This window comes from Ranitomeya variabilis, chromosome 8, assembly GCF_051348905.1.
Source record: "Ranitomeya variabilis isolate aRanVar5 chromosome 8, aRanVar5.hap1, whole genome shotgun sequence".
Lineage (NCBI taxonomy): Eukaryota > Metazoa > Chordata > Amphibia > Anura > Dendrobatidae > Ranitomeya > Ranitomeya variabilis.
The window spans coordinates 140,300,949-140,314,212 of NC_135239.1; the positions used below are offsets into that span (position 1 = coordinate 140,300,949).

Here is a 13,264-nt window from a genome sequence, read left to right on the forward strand (position 1 = left end):
CCCCCATGTACTTCTGATGCCGCAGAGGCAAAGCTGCCTGTGGTAGCAGCATTGGAAAGCGCACAGTTCAGGAGCAGCCATGCCACTGGTCTGAACGGTCAATCTTCAGGAGCACACAGCCCTTGGCAACCGTGAAGACAATAATCTCCTGAACAAAGAATATTAGACTACCCCTTTAACACTTGGTATGTTAAATTATTTTAATATATTAAGAAAGAAAAAAAAGAAAGAAAACTTCAGAAATTATTTAATGAAAATTAGCAAAAATAACACCTTTATGCACATTTATTTTGTCTTTTTGACATCTATTTGCACTTTGCTCGACAAATGGGAGTTACTTTGCAGAAGTAGAAGTGGATTAAAACACGACAACATACACAAAATATTACCATAACCTAAGCAAACTAATAGCTGATAAAAGTTAAATAAAAGTGTCTAAAGATGTCAAATTTATCACCCAGTGTAAACCAATGTGAAAAACTGCTGCAGATTAAATTGTGAAAATGCTGAGGATTTGCTGCAATCGTATATGTTCCAACCCAATGGATAGGGATGAACACCTTGGTGGCCTCAGAAAGCCCTTTCTGAATCAGGGCTACCATCCAAGAACAATTGAAAACCAGATTACACGAGCAACTAGAATATCAAGGAATCACCTTCTACATTACAAAACTAAAGAAGAAAATAACCGGTTACCTCTAGTAGTCACCTACAATCCAAATCTGGAGGTGCTAAAGGATGCTGCACGGAAATTACAACCTTTACTACAAAAAGATGCCCGATTACAATCTGTTTTTCCAGACCCCCCACTACTGTGTTTTAGGCAGCCCCCAAATCTAAGAAGCATCATTGTCAAGAGCTCCCTGTCCTCTCCAACAGCTGCAGGTACCTTTCCTTGCAATCAGAAAAAAATGTAAAACCTGTCCATTTATAATGACCACGGACAAGATAAAGATCCCCAACTCACATCAGGACTACAACATCCCAGGTACTTTCAGCTGCATCACTTCTAATGTGGTGTACCTAATTATTTGTACTAAATGTCCAACTGGGGGTCTGTATGTGGGGGAGACAGGGCAAAAGTTTAGAACAAGAATGAATTCTCACCGCCACACAATAAGAGAAAAAAGAATGGATCTACCTGTGGCAATACATTTTTGTCTCCCAAATCATAACATTATGGACATGAAATTACTTGTGTTAAAAGGTAACTTCAAATCTAAGAGAGACAGAAGAGTCTGGGAATATAAACTGATGACGACCTTTGACAAGTCTTAGTGCAGGAATGAATGTGTTGCATGGATTTATGTCTTTTTACATCAACTAAGGAACTTGCCCCTCAGACTATGAGGGGTCATCACAACAGAACCAGACCCCAATCAGAGGACAATAAAAAACATTCCTTATCTAAGAACTGGTCAAATATTTATGGACATAATGGTTTATCATTCATGGTAATTCTGCATCACTGAGGACTCTCAATTCTGAGGATTTGCTGCACATTTCACCCTTTCCATCACAAAGGCTAAAATCCGAAATGCAATCTGCGGGATAAATTGATATCTTGCATACAGTCCTTCATTACACAGGCACAAATACCTAGTGGATTTTCAACTGCACACACATTCCGTATGCATATATCCCTAGACAACCAGATGTCACATGCTCCTTAAAGGGGTTGTCTGGGCTGACTGTAGGCATTACATTTCACTATATGTGACTGCATACTGCGGTATAGTGACAGTGTGCGATGAGCACATGACCTCATTAGTGTTTTGGATAGTTATAGTCACATGCATCATCGACCGCTCTAAGTTGTCTTCTACTAAGAGAACGCACGAGTTTAGACGGCACATAACCGGGTCATTCCATATCAAGTGATCCAAATATGAATATTTTTTTTACCTTACGTCTTTAGATTTTTTTTTTTTTGGTTTTATGAAGTACAACTTTAGTTAATTACAAATTAAAAGTTTAGAATTTTTTTCTTCATCGGTTAATTTTTTACAGATTTTTAAAGTTTTGAAAAAGCATGGATTTTGGCCTGGTATGGCTTTACATTTGTTATCATATCTCGGGCTAGAATTAAGATAAAGAGGTGGGAGAGGCATCATTTTTCTCAGAACGGTAGCGGCTTTCATTTGATATGTCACAAGACTATGTTTCTTTATATTTTGTTTTGGAGAAATCAAATTAAAAATTTTGATGCGCAATTCTGAAAAAAACGTATGTTTTAAAATTGTGAAAACATGCATGTGTGTTACTTGTGTCCTTGTTTATATTTGTACAGGGATTCAACTTGGGATCTATCACATTTGTATTTTTTTTTAAGCCTTGAATCATCTGATTTTATGTTTGTGTGAGTTTCTTCCTTTTTTCTTTTCAAATTACAACTTACTGCATTCAACATTTATACGTAACAATAAAGTAACACAAAAAACAAACACCGAAGAGCCAGAATAAATGCATCTTAATCATCATAACGCAACTTGCTCAGCATTTTCAACCTGAATTCATTGAACAAGCCAAAAAATAAACGGTGATCATATCCTCAAGTGTGGTTTTCTAAATACAGTCTGATCCTAATTATATGTTAAAAACAAGATGAAAAGAACCAATATTTTTACCACCTATTTATACATGGAACAATTTTTTTTTTATTATATCACTAAACATGTCACTTATGAAGTGTTTAAGAAGAATAGTCCAGTAGTTAAATCCTTGTACTATAAAATATGAACTAATCAAACAATTAATAGTAGGTTTTTACACTGGCCTTTTATCAATGTGTCCCTTCTAGTGGATGAAATGTCATCTTGTCCATAAGCGCTCACTAGTAATGGCCGTTTCCTTCTGTGTCAGAGTATGTCCGGCCTGTCATGGTGCTCGGCTCCACCTGAGTTATATCTGATTTTTGTTCACTTTTACAATGTCTGATTTTCTTGGATACACAAAGGACGGCGCTGGACCAGAAGGTGCAGAAACGTCACTTCTACGTCTTCATTTTCACAATCTTTGGAGAGTCCAGTAGCCGTCAGCGCCGATCATATTCACAGGTCACATCACCAGTTATGTCATCCATTGCTGATCTTGTGCCGCCTTCTACCACTTCATGGACGTCACTGTCTTTATTTCCACTACATGGGATGACAGTCCGGTATTGCTGAGTCCCTGTGATGGGTTCTGCTTCCTGTAACCGATGTTATAACAAACTCTCCTCCTCTTCGTAGTCCTGGTTTGTACAATACATGAACTGGATGGTAAGAGTATTTTTCTCCCTCCATTTGAGGAGTTTCCTGGGTGTTCAGATTTGGTGTGAATACGGCCTCTGGAGACCCGAGCTGCCGGCCTGTCATCTGCTCTGCAGTCACTGTCCACCCCTGGTCATTCTCAGCCCTAACAAAGCTTCTCCCCTGTCCTCTCCTGCTTCTAATACTCTGTATCATAATAAAAAATACAGGAATATCTAACAATCATGGATTATTTGGTAAATATGGACCTCACACTGTTAGACCACAAGCTGAGCAGATCTGAAATCAAGATTTTTGAACTGACACTGTAATAGTTTTATTTTTTAAAATATGATCCCATCATGATCCCATCTTGTATTTTGGTACAGATGTGAATAGGAGCATAGCAGGAACATGTGCAGTTTTTGAAATTTTTAAATTAAACGTTTTTTTTGGAAATGCGTTTTAAAATTTTGCGCTTGCAATCGCATAGGTAAAATATTATCAAAGATACTCTTGTGACATATCTGGTGAAAGCCTGTACAGTTCTGAGTAGAATGGTGTTTATTTTGTTTCTCTATCTCTTTTCTAGCCTGAGTTATGGGGAGAAATGTAAAGGCAGGCAACAACAAAATTCGCACTTTTTCCGAACTTTGAAAATCAATAAAAAATAATAAAAAAAAAATCTAGAATTTTTTTTTTCTTCACATTTTGCATTCTCTGACACACTATTACCAAATAACAAAATCTCAAAAGAATTAAAAATATAGTGGTAAAAATCATTGGTTCACTTGACATGGAATGACCCAACCACAAATATGCAAATTGTTACAACACAGGTTATAATGGGGTATCGTGACAATGTGCAGGTCACACACACATAATTCGGCAGTCTCATAGAGTGACTTCAGATTTTTACACCCATTTAACCCCTTTCTGACCTCAGACGGGATGGTACGTCCGAGGTTAGAACCCCGGCTTTCATGCGGGCTCCGGCAGTGAGCCCGCATCAAAGCCGGGACATGTCAGCTGTTTTGAACAGCTGACACGTGCCCGCAATAGCGGCGGGTGGAATCGCGATCCACCCGCCGCTATTAACTAGTTAAATGCCGCTGTCAAACGCTGACAGCGGCATTTAACCGGTGCTTCCGGCCATAGGGCCGGAAATGAGCGCATCGCCGACCCATGTCACATGATTGGGGGTCAGCGATGCGTCAGGATAGTAACCATAGAGGTCCTTGAGACCTCTATGGTTACTGATGCCAGCCTGCTGTGAGCGCCACCCTGTGGTCGGCGCTCATAGCAAGCCTGCAATTCAGCTACATAGCAGCGATCTGATGATCGCTGCTATGTAGCTGAGCCGATCGAGTTGTGCCAGCTTCTAGCCTCCCGAGCAGGCTATTGAAGCATGGCAAAAGTAAAAAAAAAAGTTAAAAAAATGTGAAAAAAATAAAAAAAATATAAAAGTTTAAATCACCCCCCTTTCGCCCCATTCAAAATAAAACAATAAAAAAAATCAAACCTACACATATTTGGTATTGCCGCGTTCAGAATCGCCCGATCTTTCAATAAAAAAAAGGATTAACCTGATCGCTAAATGGCGTAGCGAGAAAAAATTTGAAAATGCCAGAATTACATTTTTTTTGGTCGCCGCAACATTGGATTAAAATGCAATAACAGGCGATCAAAAGAACGTATCTGCACAAATGTGGTATCAATAGAAACGTCAGCTCGGCATGCAAAAAATAAGCCCTCACCCGACCCCAGATCACGTAAAATGGAGACGCTACGGGTGTCGGAAAATGGCGCAATTTTTTTTTTTTTTTAGCAAAGTTTGGAAAAAAAGAACCTAGGCATGTTTGGTGTCTATGAACTCGTAATGACCTGGAGAATCAAAATGGCAGGTCAGTTTTAGCATTTAGTGAACCTAGCAAAAAAGCCAAACAAAAAACAAGTGTGGCATTGCACCTTTTTTGCAATTTCACAGCACTGGAAATTTTTTTCCCGTTTTCCAGTACACGAGATGGTAAAACCAATGATGTCGTTCAAAAGTAAAACTCGTCCCACAAAAAATAAGCCCTCACATGGCCATATTGACGGAAAAATTAAAAAGTTATGGCTCTGGGAAGGAGGGGAGCGAAAAACGAACACGGAAAAACGGAAAATCCCAAGGTCATGAAGGGGTTAATACATCCATGATATAGGAGCGTTAAATGCAAAGAAAAAAGAAAAGGAGCACCAAGTGTGTTACCCTCAATATAAGGCACAGCAAACAAAGGATTGTATATGCTCATCTAAGTGGGTTGTGACCTGGCACAACTCCGTACATTGAACCCACACGCCGGTGGGGAGAAACGTATTCACACCAAACAGGAAAAAGAGCAGTGATTGGCGGAGCTGTCACAGAGTTAAGGGGGTATGTTCTCTGGATCCATAGTCATAGAACACATTTTGTTGTGTCGGAGTCAATCTGACTTCCATTAATGGATAAGGGTCAGAGAACAGAACATACACCCTTGTCTTCACTCTGTGGCAGCGCCTGGGAATCATTGCACTTTTTCTCGTTTGCTTTGAATGGGAGCGTTACAGGAATACATGATCTGGATTAGGATTTTGCATTTCATGCCTATATCATCTCCTCAGCTGTCATGTATAAACTCCTTCAACCTAGCAACTACATAAAGGAGGCAAGTAAAATACTGATTGTTAGGAGGTAGGATTGTTAAACCTTCCATTTATAAATTACCAAGGTCTTAGAGGACAGAAAACAAGAAAAAAAATATTTCATACTAATTAAAACTTGACTGAGGGTCTAAGGAAGTGCAGGTGTTAAGTTGGTAGTCCATGGAGGGGCTAGTCTACCTAACCTTATCTGTGTGGTTGGGTGAGATGAGCCCAGACATAAACCCCTGTTGCTATGCTGCTGTAGGGGTTTATGTTATTGGAGCAACTGAGGGTGATAGGCGCAAATTCTGATTAAAATGGACTGACTCATTGTGGCCAGAGCACATGCTATGGTGGGAGTAATGTATAATAGGGATGTACAGAAAAAGAAGGTAGTGAAACATGTCCCAATGTTTCCGAATGAAGCCACTGTCCAGCAGTTCAGTATGCCAGTGTGATGGTACTCTTAGAATGATGAGGAATGCAGAACATGTCATCTCTCTTTGTTACAGAAAGACACAGGCACATTTTCAGATATCTGAAATAAATGCATAAGCACTGAAGTTTTTACACAATTTCAGAAAACCCTGGCAAAAAAATAGCACTGCAGATGCACAGCGTGAAGCCACGGTAAGGGATGTACCAGCGCAACAGTTTCATTGAAAAATAAGTTATGGAACCGACTTACCATCCCGCCAACAACACCACCTGCAGAATAATAGAGAAGTATTCTTAAGTCACCAAAGTTAGAAAATGAGTCCCAAGCCTTCAGTTTAAATAGTGCGCCCATTCTCCATGTCAGATATCTAGGCATACTGCAGCCTCTATGGGATAAAACAATGTCCTTACCCATAAATGACCACAATCAGTAGTGAGCATGACAATTACTTCTACGAAGGATGATCTATGCTTATTTCATTTGGTCGCTCACATTTATGGCTATAATAGACATCAGTATGTGTGTCATCCATAGTGTAAAACTAAGGAAAGAACTAGATGTGGAAGTGCACGCTCAAAATATTATTAAATTCTCACCCATACTGTGAGCCATTATTGAGAACTTCTGCCAACCTAAAGCTGAGGAAACAGAAGGAAAAAATACATTATTGTTTCAAAAAAATATTTGTTTTTCATTATAAAAAAGCAAAGTATGAGAAGGCGACTAACATTATGTCAATTCTCAAATCTTTAACAGTGCTGTCTAAAATTGCAGCGTACAGCGCGTAGCTATCCCTAATAACAACACAAAACAAAGAAAAAACGTAGTCACAAAAGAAGGCCATGCACACTGAATAACAATTAATGGAGTTATTTTCAAATACTTATTTTGATTATGTGGCTATAAAAGACCTGCAGATTTATCAAGGGGTTAATTCACACCTTCTTATTCTTGCATGCCTTGTTTTTGTGTAGCATTTATTTTGGTATTAATAATGGATTCCTTTATATCATTTATTGGTATACTTTATTTGGTTTATGATTTTCTTGGAATTTGCTATATTGCAAAGGCATTCTTTGCACAAGGCACTTCAGACAGTATGTGATAGGTTTCTATGCTAGAGGGTTTGTCGTCTTATGCCATGACATTAGGGGGTATTTTGACCCTAAGGCCAGGTTCACATTGCGTTAGTGCAGTCCGTTCAACGCAAGCGTTAAACGGACTGCGTTAACGCAAGTGCCGAAAAAGATCGCGTTATGCGATCGCGCTAGCGCAGATGCTTCATCTGTGCTAGTGGTGACGGACCCAAAAACGCTGCAGACCGGGTCTGAGGGTCTGTCACAGAATGACGGCACATCGCTAACGCATGCCGATTATGACATGCGTTAGCGATGCGCTACATAATGGCAGTCAATGGGTGCGCTAACGCATCCGTTACATAGCGTTAGTGCCGCTATGTAACGGATGCCGTCAGCGGATTGCCATTAACGCAATGTGAACCCAGCCTAACACTCATGTTATTTTGGTAGGTCTTGTATTTAGATTTGTGCCATTACACACTTTTTAAATGTTTTCAGTGGGACTATATAAATTACTTTCAGTGTGCTTGATCTGTTTTATAACATTACCTCTCTTTTTGTGTGTTGCTGTACCTGCTTTGTTAGCTATATGGGTTTGCAGCATCTATTTTTTTTCTACACTATATAAGGGTGGTCATTCTGTTTTTCTATTGCCATCTCTACTAATCCCATAGATTTGGTATGGAACCGTGGTCCACATGCTCCATCAAAGCTCCATTCAAGCAGAAAACTCTGGTCCCCGGCTTTCAAGATTGGTTTGTGTTTTAGCAGGTAGCCAATTTATCAGCCAACCATTGGCTAGTGCCCAAGACACTAACTAGCCAAGAGTATCGCTGTGCATGGCAAGTCAACAAAATACCAGAGGCTGCTTTATTTTAGTTGGGCCTTTGTGGTTCAGTAAATGACATATCTTAGCAACATGAAAAAAATTTAGTGGCAAAAAAATAACATTTAACTATACATATTTTTCTACATGTATTTAATTAATTCCAACCAGTATGCCTATAAAAGGTTTACAAGCATGGATCATGAAAAAGCATAAAGCTAAACTTACATGTTACCACTCTATGTATGTCAGTCACGTAGTCCATATGTTGATACCTAACTCCTTTGGGCATATGGGAGGACTGTCCATGTCCCGAGAAATCCAGCGCTACATAGTAATATTCTGCAAAATTAGTAATAATGTGTTAAATACTATGGTAGATACAAATAAAATACAATTCTTAACAAAAGTGGAACATGGAATGTTTCATTAAATATTCTTATATAGGTTCACTCAATTATTTATTCTAAAAATATGATTTGACACTCAAGATGGGAAATTGTACTGGGATAATACCAGGCTACTGTTAAGTCATGTCTAGCAGTGTGATCGCTAATAAATATGGCCCAAAAATCACGAGTCAACAGCTTCTTCCTGACATCTGTCTCATAACTTTTTGTTTTCTCTTTAAATTCCTAAATAATCTACAAGAAGACAGATACCTGATCATATTATTCAGCACAGACATAACTTAGGCTATTGTGCACACATTCAGGAATGTCTGCAGAATTTTCCTGAACAAAACCGGACTTTTTCTGCAGGAAATCCGCATGCTTTTTTAGTGTTTTTAGTGCGTTTTTTGCACTTTTTTTTGCGGATTTTTTGCGTTTTTTTCCAGAACTTCCCAATGCAATAATATAGCGGCAAAAACGCGTTTTTTACTGTGATGCGTTTTTTTTTCGCGGAAAAACGCAGCATGTGCGCAAAACGTGCGGAATGCATTGAAATGATGGGATGCTTAATGTAAGCTTTTTTTAGCGTTCTTCCGAGGAAACTGGCCGAAAAAACGCGAAAAATCCTGAATGTGTGCACATAGCCTCAAAATAAAAAATATCTGTGCCAGTCCATTGCCATAAAGAATAAAAATTAAAGGGGTAGTCCAGGCTTGACGCAAAAGTCTGCAGTGACTATGAGACTGTAGTGACTATGTGACAGCAGACTCTTAAATCCTAACAGCGTGTGTGCTGCACATTGGCAAGATTCACCGGTATCGACCGGTGAGACAAAGCGGTCATGAGAATGCAAAAATGTGATTTGCATCCTTCCAGCCACATTCCGACAAGACATATTCGGCTTCCCCCAATACAAATCACCTGGACTAGGCTAAGGATGTGTAGTATCAATGGCAATGCAAATGAATCTTAACAGTGTGCAACAGCATGCTGCAAGAATTCAGAAGTCGGCAGTAACTGAGGGCCCGCACACTTTTAGCTGAAGACCAGACAACATCTGTAAATATTAATGTTTTCTAACTGTAAAAATAAAAATGTTTTTAATGAAAAATATAAAAGTCGCAAAGGAGTAAAAAGCACACGCATACTTGTGAATTATGTCAACGGTGAATGGTGTCAAAAATAAATGTAGCCAATATTCAAAATTATTAAAATTTAAAGGGGTTATTCGGGACTAGGTTGTTTTTTTTTTACATTATGGGACTAAGAACTAACAGGCAGGATATTGCTGCTAACTACCTGCCTGCGCTGCATGGTGCCAACAGAGTGTTCTGTCCTAGCAGTATAATTGCTGTCTAGACTTGTCATTTTTTGTGTCTCAGTTATTTTTGTGGCTCAGTTATTATACTCACCTCATCCTTTCATTCCCAGCACTGCAGCCTCCATTTTCGGGATCCCTTGAGACTCCGCCCAGCCTCCACACCAGCTCCGCCTCCACCATCCCACTGCCCACCTTGGAAAAACTCAACTTCACCACATCATCACCGATCAGATATTAACAGTTCCCATCAAACACCATATCACATTCATAACCAGCAGCTTTTGTTCTGGCCAAAAGAATTTTTAAGCTGACAAGACACGGTAGACTCCTTCAGCTGGGCCCTACTCTACTCTAAACTATTAAAAACAAATATATTTTTATGTATTTTTATTTAAGAGAATGAGTGACATTTACATTTTTTTTCTAAAGGACCACTAATACCACATACAGTACAGACCAAAAGTTTGGACACACCTTCTCATTTAAAGATGTTTCTGTATTTTCATGACTATGTAAATTGTAAATTCACACTGAAGGCATCAAAACTATGAATTAACACATGTGGAATTATATACTTTACAAAAAAGTGTGAAACAACTGAAAATATGTCTTATATTCTAGGTTCTTCAAAGTAGCCACCTTTTGCTTTGATGACTGCTTTGCACACTCTTGGCATTCTCTTGATGAGCTTCAAGAGGTAGTCACCGGAAATGGTTTTCACTTCACAGGTGTGCCTTGTCAGGTTTAATAAGTGGGATTTCTTGCCTTATAAATGGGGTTGGGACCATCAGTTGTGTTGAGCAGAAGTCTGGTGGATACACAGCTGATAGTCCTACTGAATAGACTGTTAAAATTTGTATTATGGCAAGAAAAAAGCAGCTAAGTAAAGAAAAACGAGTGGCCATCATTACTTTAAGAAATGAAGGTCAGTCAGTCCGAAAAATTGGGAAAACTTTGAAAGTGTCCCCAAGAGCAGTTGCAAAAACATCAAGCGCTACAAAGAAACTGGCTCACACGAAGACCGCCCCAGGAAAGGAAGACCGAGAGTCACCTCTGCTTCTGAGGATAAGTTTATCCGAGTCACCAGCCTCAGAAATCGCAGATTAACAGCAGCTCAGATTAGAGACCAAGTCAATGCCACACAGAGTTCTAGCAGCAGACACATCTCTACAACAACTGTTAAGGGGAGACTTTGTGCAGGAGGCCTTCATGTTAAAATAACTGCTAGGAAACCACTGCTAAGGACAGGCAACAAGCAGAAGAGACTCGTTTGGGGTAAAAAACACAAGGAATGGACATTAGACCAGTGGAAATCTGTGCTTTGGTCTGATGAGTCCAAATTTGAGATCTTTGGTTCCTGGTTCCAACCACCGTGTCTTTGTGCGACGCAGAAAAGGTGAACGGATGGACTCTACATGCCTGGCTCCCACCGTGAAGCATGGAGGAGGAGGAGTGATGGTGTGGGGGTGCTTTGCTGGTGACAATGTTGGGGATTTATTCAAAATTGAAGGCATACTGAACCAGCATGGCTACCACAGCGTCTTGCAGCGGCATGCTATTCCATCCGGTTTGCGTTTAGTTGGACCATCATTTATTTATTTCCGGTGACTACCTCTTGAAGCTCATTAAGAGAATGCCAAGAGTGTGCAAAGCAGTCATCAAAGCAAAAGGTGGCTACTTTGAAGAACCTAGAATATGAGACATATTTCAGTTGCTTCACCCTTTTTTGTTAAGTATATAATTCCACATGTGTTAATTCATAGTTTTGATGCCTTCAGTGTGAATTTACAATTTTTATAGTCCTGAAAATACAAAAAAATCTTTAAATGAGGTGTGTCCAAACTTTTGGTCTGTACTGTACAAGGGACAAATATCGTCACACCATGACCAGACCACATATTACCACCACACAGTGAACGAATAATACCACATACAAGGAACAAATACTGCTACACCATGGCCAGACCACATATTACCACCATAGTGACTGAATAATACCACATACAAGGAACAAATACCACCACACCATGACCAAACCACATATTACCACCACATAGTTACTGAATAATACAATACTGATCAATAATTTAAAAAACCCACAATACTAAGCGTCATTGTGTACAGGAACTCTATATTTACTGTCAGTGTACAGGTAATACAGTGATCACCAGTGACATTATACACAGGAGCTACGTGTATAGTTCACAGGTAATACAGTGATCACTGGTGACATTATACGCAGGAGCTCTGTATATAGTGTCAGTGTACTGGTAATACAGTGATAACCACTGCCAGTGACATTATACACAGGAGCACTGTATATAGTATACAGTGTGTAGTGTCCGTGTACAGGTAATACAGGGATCACCACTGCCAATGACATTATACACAGTTCTGTATATAGTATACAGTGTATAGTGTCAGTGTACAGGTAATACAAGGATCCCCGGTGACATTATACACAGGAGCTCTGTTTATAGTGTCAGTGTACAGGTAATACAGTGATCACCACTGCCATTGACATTATACACTGGAGCTCTGTATATAGTATATAATGTATACTGTCAGTGTACAGGTAACACACTGACTCACCAGTGACGTCTCTAGCTGAAGTCCTTCATCTCTGCATTTCTTTTTCATCCAGCACAGACCGCCATCACTTCTTCCAGTCAGGACTCATTTCTGCATAAAATAACACAGTTACCTAGAGCATCGCTTCCAGAGCACACTCCCCACTTTTTCCCTTTCTTCTACACTACACATCTGAATACAGAGGTGCACCCACAATCAATATATAATTGGTTATTATGCAACCTCATAGACTGTAAGCTTACGAGCAGGGCCCTCAATCCCTTTGGTATCTGTTGATCTATGTGTTTATTGATATGCTTAATGTCCATTGTCTGTACAAGTCCCCTCTAAAATATAAAGTGTTGCGGAATATGCTGGTGCTATAGAAATAAAATTATTATTATTATTATTATTAACCCACCATTCCAAATATAAATTATAATCCACCACTGTGCACCCACTAACTATAAATAGTCACTATCCCCATTTAATATATAAATTAAATAGCACCTGTAATCTTTCCCCAAATTCATTACCAGTCTGTTGTGAATTCTGTTCTCGAACTCCCTCCTGTGGTCATGAATGGTACTTCGGCGAGTTCTGTCCATGGACTCCCTCTGGTAGCTGTGAGTGGAGCTGCTGGTTCTGAGGTTCCTTCCTCAGCTGACCTCGTTTAGTCCTAGGCTGGCTGCTCTATTTAACTCCACTCAGATCGTTACTTGATGCCAGCTGTCAATGTTCT

The 13,264-nt window shown here is 39.5% G+C and overlaps 1 protein-coding gene across 3 annotated transcripts in view; it reads right to left on the reverse strand.

Annotated features, from left to right (window-relative positions):
• The window catches only part of SERHL2 (serine hydrolase like 2), a 208,508-nt gene that overhangs the window by 108,804 nt on the left and 86,440 nt on the right, over positions 1-13,264 (reverse strand). For all 3 annotated transcript variants that reach the window (XM_077277341.1, XM_077277342.1, XM_077277340.1), the window contains exons 4-6: positions 8,467-8,580; positions 6,930-6,971; positions 6,583-6,602 (exon numbers count right to left, since the gene is read on the reverse strand). In XM_077277341.1, the coding sequence (XP_077133456.1) occupies positions 6,583-6,602; positions 6,930-6,971; positions 8,467-8,580 (176 nt within the window). The remainder of the gene's footprint in view (positions 1-6,582; positions 6,603-6,929; positions 6,972-8,466; positions 8,581-13,264) is intronic.